The 11,839-nt window shown below is 30.9% G+C and overlaps 1 protein-coding gene across 1 annotated transcript in view; it reads right to left on the bottom strand.

The window, feature by feature from the left end:
* Window positions 1-7,611: 7,611 nt before the first annotated feature.
* LOC111637673 (filamin-A-like) overlaps window positions 7,612-11,839 on the bottom strand; it is a 96,324-nt gene continuing 92,096 nt past the window's right edge. The window contains exons 38-39 of the mRNA XM_023383228.1: window positions 8,511-8,708; window positions 7,612-8,416 (exon numbers count right to left, since the gene is read on the bottom strand). Coding sequence (XP_023238996.1) covers window positions 8,232-8,416; window positions 8,511-8,708 — 383 coding nt within the window. The 3' untranslated portion in view covers window positions 7,612-8,231. The remainder of the gene's footprint in view (window positions 8,417-8,510; window positions 8,709-11,839) is intronic.

Here is an 11,839-nt window from a genome sequence, read left to right as displayed (position 1 = left end):
TATAAGTATGGTTTTTGAAGGCTTTTGTACAAAAAGTCCGAAAGTAGGCTTAGAGAAAATCGGGTGGTAATATGGAACCTTACTGTATATTTTCAAAAAAATGCTTTAATGTAGCCAAAAACAAATAGGAAAGGACAAAAAATGTTAAATAATTACAAAATTATTTACTCCAATGTATTTTATCGCAAAAATGATTTAATTAATAACAATACAGTAATAATAATAAAGAAATGTACAAAGAAGAAGCTAATCATTTACAAAAATCACAAATATAATGCTCCTATAGTGTTAGGTATCTATTTTTACTTTTTTCATTTTCCTTCTATTTTTTCATTCGTCTACCGAATACTTTTACAAAAGTTAGACGGGTTCCACATTAAAAGCACCAATGGGGTCCGTATTTCACGCATCGCCATCTCGAATTAACTTATGTCTCTCAAGACCAAATTTTAAAAAACGTGAACATCACACAGATTAATATGTACCCCTAAGTCTATGGAACGGAATACATGCGCCAGTGAACCTACAACTACACGATTTATATTTTAGAAATAATTAAATTCACTTAGTATTCAAAACTTTCGAATTTCGAAAAAACACAAATATGCTAATTTACTACGGACAATCGTTTAACTGAAGTGAAACGTGTTTTCCCCTTGCTATGGATGTCTGCCTAGTGCAGTTCAGCCACAATCCGATACAGTTCGCCTTTATTATCAGTTTGAAATGGAAGGGTTCCATAATACCTGCAGGATTCCATAATACCACCTTCTCCCTATACAGTTAACACACCTTAATACTGAGAGCGCACATTTATTCAGATAAACAAACGTTTTCAATATACAGTCAACACACCTTAATACTGAGAACGAACATTTATTCAGATAAACAAACGTTTTCAACCCATTTCATGGGCCATCATCAGGTTACAGACGTTCGAATCCATGCCATTATCGAACACGTTCAAATTTAAATTATATTAGAACATATGTTGAAATTAAATTACGTAAACAAGCATAACGAAATTAATATAATAAATACGAAAAACAAAATAATATAAAAAGGAATACAAAATACGATAATTTCCCGCAATACAATATGTAAACATTTTTTACAATATGTAAAACATTTGTAAAATATGTAAACGCAATACAATATGTAAACATTTTTTACATATTGTATTGCGGGAAAAAACCTGTGTTAATATATAAAAAATGTTGCGTTCTCAGTATTAAGGTGTGTTGACTGTATATTGAAAACGTTTTTCATTATTTCTTTGTAATAATGTTAAGCAATACGTCATTTGTATATTTTTGTTATTGATATTTTAATAAATGCTATTTGGGGTTTTTAAAGAAATTGTATTGAAGTCTGTCAATGCCATTTGTTGTCTTCATTAATATGGCTATTAATTTGAATGTTAAGATGACGTGCAATTTTGATATCGTGGCCAATATCTATCTATTTTTTACATTTTATCTATTTCCATTATATTTTATTATATCTATTTCTATTTTTATTATTTCTATCTATTTTTTACATTTCACATCGTCAGACGATTTAAAAATTAAGAAAACTGATTTAAATATCCAATGCCTTAAGTTTCGTTTATGTTTTTTTTTATACAATTATCAAAAGGTACTGTACATCCACCAACATTTAATACCTAATTACAATTGAACGACATCACCATCTTCTTCCTGTTCCAGCACTGTTATGTTAGGTTACGCAAAGACTTTCATTCTTTCCTGTGGATTTTCCTCCTGGGATCATTTTTCAGACTTTTCCTATTGTATTCAACCCTTTTTAAATATCTTCTCGTCTGTTTGTAGGCTACCTCCCACCGTAAAATGTCTTATTTTCGGTTCACAAAGTTTCCTGGGTATATTTTTTAAGGCCATACGTTTTATATGCCCAAACTGAAATACGAGGTACACAAATTTTACTTAAATGTGATATAAATGGCTTCAAATATCAATTTCAGTTATAATATGATCAATGTGGTTAGTTCAATCACAAACTTCCTCAATGTAAGCCGAAAGTTTGGGAAATAGAGAAAGTTTCACTTTGATAGATGACTCGAACTCCTCCAGTGTATTCAGGGGCGGATCTACATAGGGACTAATAAGGCTTAAGCCTTGGGCCTCAAGTGTCAAGTGCCCACAAAAATTGAATTATCATCATACATTTTTAATACTTTTTCATTAACAATGAGCGCTTATCGTATAGTAAAAATAGTTAATAATATAATAATAATGATAATTTATAGTATTATTTATTTTATTGTAATCAATGTAATGTAATTGGTCACGTCATCAAGTTGCAATTTTAAATCCCAATCTAAAAATCTTAATCTAACAAAAAATGGGGTCTCATTAGACCATGGCCTCGAAAAACCTAGATCTGCCCTGAGTGTATTTGGACTTATTTTGTACACCATCTTCAAGATAAACCCATGACAATTTCAAGGATTTGGCTCTTTGTACCACAGAAAGCATTTTGATACAAAGATGATTGAAATTAAGTGCAAACACATCACGACAATATAAGTCGATTTATTTGAACGATATTTGAGTAAGATTTGCATAATTCTCATTTAGCGGCAAGTTATCCTATGGGCAAAAAGAGCAATTTCTCGCGGTCCTCATCAACAGGTAGCTCCAAACCAATCTTTATTAACTCATTACTGTAGTAAGAATATCGAAATTAAAATTTGGTGCCATATCTGGGGACCGTAAATTGCCGGTGAAACCCAGGCACGTTAAAAAAAACGAACGAGTACCAGTTTTTATTCTGTATCCATTCCTTATATTTATGTATTGGCAAAATTTTTGCTTCAAGGTTTGCATGCATTGGTAACACTATTATCTGGTGGTTTGGGGTATAAAAAACGGCTAATAAAAGAACTCTGGTCTTTTGTCTAGCCAGTGTCTTCCAGGAAAATGATTTACAGAAATTCTCAATGAACAAAAAGGGATTCACTCAAACTACACTGAACTAAAACCAGGCATAATGCAGCTGAAGAGTAAGGCAAAACTTGAATCAATTTAAGTCTTGCAAGGAGATATTCTCTGGACATCATTGGCTTAGGATCGATTAAATCCCATATTTATTATGTTTATTATACATCAAATTATCTTCATATAAAGATGTGATTAGAATCATTGCAACAAATAAATTGTTTCTGCAAATACTTTTGGTTCTTTATTAAAGTTTCTCGTTTGATTTGGCATCAAATTATTTCGAAATGATAGCAAATTGTTACTTTTTCTTTTGCTGCTTGAAATTAAAAATAACATTAAATAAGTTAGGAATGACATTAATAAAATATTTACCATATTCATGAAATATTAAAAAGCCTTATATCTTGCATATTAAAAATATTTACTATGTTAAGATATTATTTGATATATTAAAGTCTTATAAAAAGCAAAATAAATTTAAAATATGACAAATTCATATGTAAGGAAATCCACGAGTAGACTACAAAATTAGCCATTATTCTATATTAAGTGAATTTTGTCATTCTGTCAGCATCACATTAATGTAGTGTTAAGAAAATTCTGATATATTATTTTTGTAGATGAACCCCCATTTATTTTGTATTTTCTTTTTATATATCTTTTGTTTCATATTTTTTATTTCCAATTCTAGTGATAAAAGATGCAAATATTTATCTTTTAAATTTGTAATTTTGATTATTTATGCAATATATGGAGCTGTTATACAAAATTTGTTTTTTTTATTTAATAAATTTTTATACTTTATCTGCATATCCTTTTGATCTCGGTATGTTTTATTACTAAAAACTTTATACTGTTACTAATAAAAACAGAATGCTTTGATGATTTAGGCTAATTAACTACATATATGATTAAAGTAATAATACAGTATATAAAAATATTTGTTTACTTATTTGTAATGTATTTATAAAGTTAATTGTATAGTACAGTAGAACCTCGAAAACTCGGCCTAATGTGGACCGAAGGGTGGCCGAGTTTGTGAAAATGCCGGGTTATCGAGAATGGGGTTAAAAAAAATAAGTACGAGTGTTTCCTCAGAAAATACTGTACTGTACTTGTACGTATTGTTTACTTGAGAATATAACAGAGAATAAACTGCCCAAATACCCTTAAACAAACGAAAAGTACGTCCTTTATGAAGGCATAGAGCCTTTACTACATGAAAATGAAAATTAATGAATACACTGTGTACAGTAATTTACCTGATAAGACAGACCTCAGAAAAATACTTTATGAGAGCTTTTATACTTTTATAAAGCTGTCTATAATGAAAATTAATTAACTAAGGATTTTTTTGCCCTGTCAGGGTGGGGCCGAGTTATCCGGAGTGCCGGGTTATCGAGAGCCGAGTTTTCGAGGTTCTACTGTATTAGTAATTTTGTGCCCACCAGTGGCCAAGCGGTCTTCGTACCCTGAAAACTGGGTTCGCGCCTCGCCCGGACGGGCTGGCCACGTAGAGTTTTTCGGGTTTTCTCCACGTCTGTAACGCCTAAATAGGGGCCAGTTTTCCTTAAAAAGACCTCCCAGAAGGCATCCCCTAGGCCAGGGGTCGGCAACCTGCGGCTCTCGAGCCACATGCGGCTCTTTGGATGTGAAGCTGCGGCTCTTTAGTTCCATACGCAAATATTATTTATTTTATTAAAAAAAAAAAACATTTAAAAATCGTTCTGAATCGATTAACGAGGATTCGGCATCGATTCTATCTCAGCCACTTGTACTCGCTTTTCATCGCATCCCTCCCCCGTGACACGCGTCGTCACTGTCGTCAGTCCGTCGGAAGCTCTCGAATGACGCCGTCGTCGGATGTTTCTATGAGGTTTAATTCGCTTTCGACGCAAGACAATTCTGAATAAATAGATTAGTTTTTTTTAAATCAAAAAACTTTATTTATGCAAGTACTATTTATTGTTGGCAAGAAAAAATTTTGTGGCTCTTTAAAAACTTTGAAATTTTGTAAATTGTAGTTTTTGGCTCTTCCGACTCAAAAGGTTGTCGACCCCTGCCCTAGGCAGATCGCCCAAGTGTTGCGTTGCCATAACTCAAACTAAAGTATTAGTAATTTTAAATAAAAAATAAAACTTTTGCCCGAAAGCTACTTCCTTTCGTCATATTCGAGAATAAAAACGCGATAAAATCCCGTATTGGTATCGTGTCGTAAATAAACTTCACCTACTTAGATAGCATAAAGATCCGGCATGTCATAGTAAAAAAAAACGTTTACTCGTCCACTACATTTTGTCCCATTGGAGCTTGGAAAACCACAGCCCTAATGAGAGGGGAGAAGTAATTGCCGTCGCAATAGGACCCAGACACTTATAGGAGCTTGATAGTCCGTTTCTTTGCAAGGACATATCCTTGTCCTTGCAAAGAACAGAAAATAATCTCTCCAAATAAAAAAATTGGTGGGTTGATCAGGTCGGGTCATTGTCGGATAAGGTGGGGAAATGATTAGGAGAGGAGCAAAGGAGCCTGGAAGTTTTATCGAGGCTCGCGCTGTCTCTCCATGGGGCTGCAAACCCACGAGTATGATTAAAAAAGTGATATCGCAATTCCGATCATTGAGAAATCAAACATGATCCTAGCAGAAAAGTTACATTATGATTTAGAATTTAGCTGCTGTTAAGTTGGGAATTTCTGCTTTATACAAGTTATACAATGAATAAATTCCAAAACAGTAGTTCGTTTCCGATTATACAGGTTAGACAAACGCGTTAAGACGTTTCCGTTAACTGACTGTTCTAAGTCTGCCTAAAATACTGTATACCTACCTAACGCGGTATACAGTATTTTATGTAGAGAATCATTCCGGTTTTTGATTTATTTTCCGTCAGTTTCGTTTGTACTGTAGAAGGGTACGTCTTACTTCTTAGAGAGGTTTTATTATAAGCTGGTTATCGCCAATTATAAATTTAAACTGATCATTTACTGTTATTATTTGATCAATCTGATCATTTAGGTGCTTTCGTTTACGTTGAATTTAACATTTATGTGTAATTTGTTTTAAAATGTGGATATTATTTAAACTCGTACATTTTTGTTTGAATGTTTTTTGCTTGCTAGGGCTACCATACGTCCTCTTTTCTCCAGAAGTTCTCTTTTTTGAACGTAAAAGTATCTGTCCAAACGGATTTTTATAGTTACCGTATATATCATATATAATTTTACTTCTTTATCTGACAAATATTAATAGTTTGCTTTTTCAAAATATAATTTTAATTATTTATATTCATATTTTTGTTGAAAATAAGACATTTCTCTAACTTGGCCTGATCAAACAGCTTTGAAGTCCAGATTGTGGCCTTTGGGCTATATATTGAAGAGCCATGGTGATGATGATGATAAAACTGTATCAATAATTCCTATATATCATATTTTTAAATATAAAAATAAATTTGTCCACTAACCTCCCAAATAACACAATACTGTACTTTATGAATTCTATGGATAAATTAATTAACCTTCTGGAGATTGGTAGCAACTAGTTGGGAATCCCCAAGGTATATCAGAATTTATTTTGTAATTTATATGCAAGTTTTTGTTTACATATTACATATTAATGTACTGAAAATGTATAAGATTTATTAAATAAGAAACTTGAAAGTACTGTACACGGTCATTTCTTGTTGGACCTATAAATTTCCACTGTCGTCAGTCCTTAATCTCGAGAACGGCGTTAGATAGATGAAAGTCGAGACCAGATATAGAAAGTTTAGGGGTAGGGGGCCCCGATTAACTATTCCGATTTGCACCAGAAGTCACGTTATTTCAATTCAAAAATTTTAACCTGAAAGGAGTTAATGACAGGCACAACTCGACTGATAGCAGGGAAAGTATGTACAGGGGCAAGACACTACTAATTTGAGTTAGAGAGCATAAACAAATGTTTCTTTTAATAATTATAACTGATTTTGACATACCTGTCATTAATGCAATCTTTTGATGATTTCTATTTCGGAATCTTGCTCACAATAAAAGAAAAATTAAAAATGAGAAATTATTTATTGTGACATCTTCACAATGTCAGACTGCAATTTTTAATCATATTTTTAATTTTTTTAATTTAAAATATATCTCTCCAACTCAAATTAGTAGTGTCTTGCCCCTGTGTATCACACTTCCCCTGCTAGCAATCGAGTCATGCTGCATCTAACTCCTTTCAGGGAAAAATTTTTGAATTGAATTGAAATATAGTTAATCGGGGCCTCATGCAGCTAAGCTTTCCATATCTGGTCCCGATTTCAACTAATTCCATTGTCGAGATTAAGGAAGGACACGCAGACAACTGACAGATGACAGTGAAATTTATAGGTCTACAATTTTTTCAAACTACAGTCCAATAATCTACAATCCAATAATCCAACATGTTGCATTGCTGCTAGCAAGACTGCTTACACTAGCAAATATGCAATTCTCTATTCATCTATCTATCCAGTGGTGAATTATTCTAAATTTAAGGTCTTAAGGTCTTTACTGTTGTTGAACAGTAAAGTGATTGTATATGTATTTTCCTGACTTCAATACAAAATTCTAATATAAATTTAATTTTGCATATAATATTGTAAAACTAAAGGATAAATCTGGAAATAAATGATGTACAGTATTTTTTGCATTTATTAGTCAAAAAATGAATTCAACAATAGCCCTACCCCATTTTCTATAAAATTGGGAAGTTTAATTTATAAATTTTCAAAACAAATTTAAGTATCTTTGCTTGCACCATGACTGTTAACATAGCAAATACTGTAATTATGGTAATAAACTATACATTATATCTGGAATTTTTCATAATAAAAAAGCATTTAAATAATTATGGCACTAAAATAAATCTAGCTTAAGAAATTTAGCAACATCTTCAACAATAAAAATTCTCTGTTGAAAGAATTACACATCAGTAAAGAAATGCCACATATCTTGGAATAAACAACTGTAAAGGTGTTATTTTATATACCAACTACACAGAAGCACTTGAATTAATATCACCTGATGGGGAAGGACTTATCTCATACACACAAATCTGTACAAGTGACTGCAAAAAAATTATCACATTTTATAATTTTAAATAATAATTTTCCCCCACTTTCATACATATAATAAAAAGAAACAAAGGGTTTTAATTTTATTTTTTTTTTGATTTTTTAAATTGCAGTCATTGAACAAACATATAAAGGCAGTATGAAAAGAGCAAAGCTTCTATCGAGTCTTCATTGCTCATACTTCCACTCTGAAAGGACTTCCTGGGATATTTTCATCGCCCCATTTAATAATGACTACATGATCACCACGTTCTTTAACTGTATAAGAAACTTGATACATATTGCAACCCAAATGTTTTACAAATACTTCGTCACTAGGACCTTTAGGACCGTAAACGGCACAGTATAAAACATTGTTGCCTGAAAGAAAATGATTAAGTGAAAATTTTTGAAAAATGATGATATATTATTTAAAAAATGGTTAGTTTAATGTTTTCATATTATAACTATTTACCTGCACTACCGGCATTAATTTGAAACTGATTTTGTTTATGAAGGAAAGCCCTTTTCAGACCCATTCCTTTGCTGGTAATCTTAGAAGCATCAGATTTAAATCGTGGCAATACATCTGCTCTTTGTTTAGCATGTTTGGTAACAGTTTCTACAACTACTGTAGATGTTTCTTTAGAACCTACTTCTGCAACAGCATTTCCTGTAAACAACAAATATAAATAAGTTTCAAAAAGTTACATTCGATTATTTTTTATATGCATATTATTATAAAAATGATAATTTAACTTAGCATTAATTTGATGTGGTTTCATAACAGTTAAGACTTTAATGTGTAATTATTTTAAACAAAAAGTTCTCACAATCAAACAATCAGTTTATCAATTGAGCTTTAAGCTTATAACAGGATTATTCCAACTTTTCCCTTTTAAATCAACAAAATCATCTGAACATTTAAAGGAGAATTTTATAAATTTATAAAGTCAAACTAAATTTTACCAATCAAATCATCTATATTCTAAAAATAAAAACAATCCTAAAAAGTTTTACTAAAAAATGTAGTAGACATAAAAAAATAGTTTTATTTCGTATAAGAATTGATAATTGAGAGCAGTGGTTATACAATTAAAGTACAGTGCTAAAAATGTCACTTTCTTCTTACATCATGATACAAGGAATTAGCACAGTTAGCTTCATATCTTGGCCAACTTTATCCATAGCTCATTTCAAATTCATTAGAAAAAAAGGTGAAATAGTTGATAAAGAAAAAAGAACAGTCATAAAACCATTCCACATTATAGAACTGTAGGAAAAAAATAGTCTAGCCTAAAATTTGAAAGCAGTTGTCATGATTACAGCCATGGTCTCCTACAAGTAGTTTCTTTATGAAGATTTCACTTTCAATGCTTATCTAGATACTTCAAAAATTTTCTAATTTCTAAATCTCAGAGATACAGTATATGTGATGCAGATGAGGGGGAAGTAATATCTAACAAACGACACTATTCCCCTGTGGAAAAGTCTATTGGATTGGTCTGATAGAGTTACATACTAGTAAGTAATTTGAAATTACAACTGTATTTATAATGTTGGCAGCAAAAAGTGATTAAATTCACGGCTGGATTAACCAGACTTATGACCCTGTTATATGTATATTGCTACATTACACAAATTATTTAACTTCCAAAAGACTTTTTAAAATATGTTTTACTTATAAAGTTAAAACTTTAGAAGACTCAAAATGCTGATAGATTCTTATTTATATTTTATATGAAAGATCATAACCATTTATTTTAGAATATTCTTCAATCATTAATGTTGACTATATGTTTCTTAAAGGTTTAATTATATTTTAAAATACTTTAATGTTGTTTTCATTTTTACTTTTTTAGATATGCATGTAATATATGGTAATTTGGAATATAGTAACTAAACTTTCAAGGAATATTTAAAAAATTTCAAGATTATTAAAGATCAATCAAGGATATTCACAGGGAAGGGTCAGAAAAGACATATGTCCCTCCTGAGATCTGTTTTATTCTTCTTTACATTCTTGAATCATAATTTTGTAAAATAAAGTTTTACTTTACACTAGTAAATTTATTTTCATAGTCTCATTACATTGAAATAACTACAGTTCATTAATGTATATCACATAAACCCAACTGTTTTGTCCACACGTGTTGGCTGAATCGGTATTAACTATTTTATTGTAATGATTAAAATAATCTTATAAGAGAAAAAAACAAATGAAGGCATAGCGCTTATCAGACTGATTTTAATTCAAGACTGATTGATCTGATCTGATCAAGAAGACTGATTTTTATGAATTGTCTTCCAAGTGATCAGTCTTGCATTAAACTTGGTCTGATGAGAGAGAACTTTATGTTTTTTATCATATAAGATTATTTTAATCATTACAATAAAACTACAGTCCATATGCAATAAAATAGATAGTTCTACTTAAGATGCAAGAGCTACATTATCTTTTAGTTGTGTTTTAGGATAATTACTTTAAAAACCCGTCGAACACTATCCACTTCCAGCTAATAGCTTCTTCAGCCTCTTAAATGGCACTCTTCAAGTATATCTCTTATCTCTTTTAGAAGCTATCAGATGAAAGTAGAGTTTGAGCCATTTTTAAAATTATTATTTAATGTTCCAGCTCCTGTGGAATTTTGGTGTTTTGGGTAGTTAGAAGTTTTGCTTTTTTTTAAATACAAGTTTATACTATCTTCACTGTAATGAATCATAAGTAGAAACAAACTTGTTATTATATACATGACTTTTATGAACCAATTCATTTATTATGTTTTTGCCAGAAAAGACAAAATCCCGCAAGTTCCATTGAGATCAATGCTTATTAATTTAACATCTAAACCAGGGGTTTTCAAAGTTGTCAATATTGACCCCCAGGGTGATAAGGTATTTTTGGGGTTGATTGAAAATACAGTCAAACCTCAGTTTTTTAACATAATTCATTCCTAAAAGTTGTTCTAAAACCAAAACAAATTTTCTCATAAAAATCAATATAAAATGGATTAATCTGTTCCTGACCCCAAAATAACACCTTTTTTATTTTTTTAGCTGTATTTCATGCAAAAAATGCCTAGAAATGCAATGTAATATAATATAATGCCTAGAAATGCAATGTAATATAATAATGAAATGCAATGTAATATAAAAAATGCCTAGAAATGCAATGTAATATAATAATTATAATACTGCATTATATACAGTAAATTTTTTCTATTTAATTTGACTTAAGCATCTTAAAAGATGAATTCTTGGATGCCATTTATATTATGTGAATGTCAATTAACATGGGTTTTTTTAATTTGATTTAAATTCAACTGTGGTGTGTACCAAAAAAAATGGAAGAAATATCTTTCCTGTATGCACACTGAAATCTAATTTAAATAGCACTGTCATCAATGATTTGTGTCTTGATGTGGGCAATCTCAGAGCCACTAACTTCTGAATCAGTAGTCCTGTCTCTGATTGTTTGGGTTGTTAACTTTCTTTAACACAGGAAGTATAGAGAGTTGACTGTCTCTCTCTAATCTGTGGTCAGCTCTTCAGTAACTGAGTATCATATAGCAACTGGGACAAGTATGAGTTCAAAATTCTGTTCGTAAACTGATTTGATCGAAAAATAATTCATTCAAAAACTAAGGTTTGACTGTAGTTAATTAAAAATTATTATTCCAATGGGTTAGGGCATAAGACAGTTCTGGATTTTGTAAATTTGCACACTAAATATGGTAGATCGTTTCAGAAAAACAGTGTATGGATTAATACTGGCAACCAAAATTTATTTATCATCAACTGTAT

Source organism: Centruroides sculpturatus, unplaced genomic scaffold, assembly GCF_000671375.1.
Source record: "Centruroides sculpturatus isolate CEXI.00-Female unplaced genomic scaffold, Cexi_2.0 scaffold53, whole genome shotgun sequence".
Taxonomy (NCBI): Eukaryota; Metazoa; Arthropoda; class Arachnida; order Scorpiones; family Buthidae; genus Centruroides; species Centruroides sculpturatus.
Note: the sequence above shows the minus strand (reverse complement) of the source record. Positions and strands in the feature narration are given on the sequence as shown.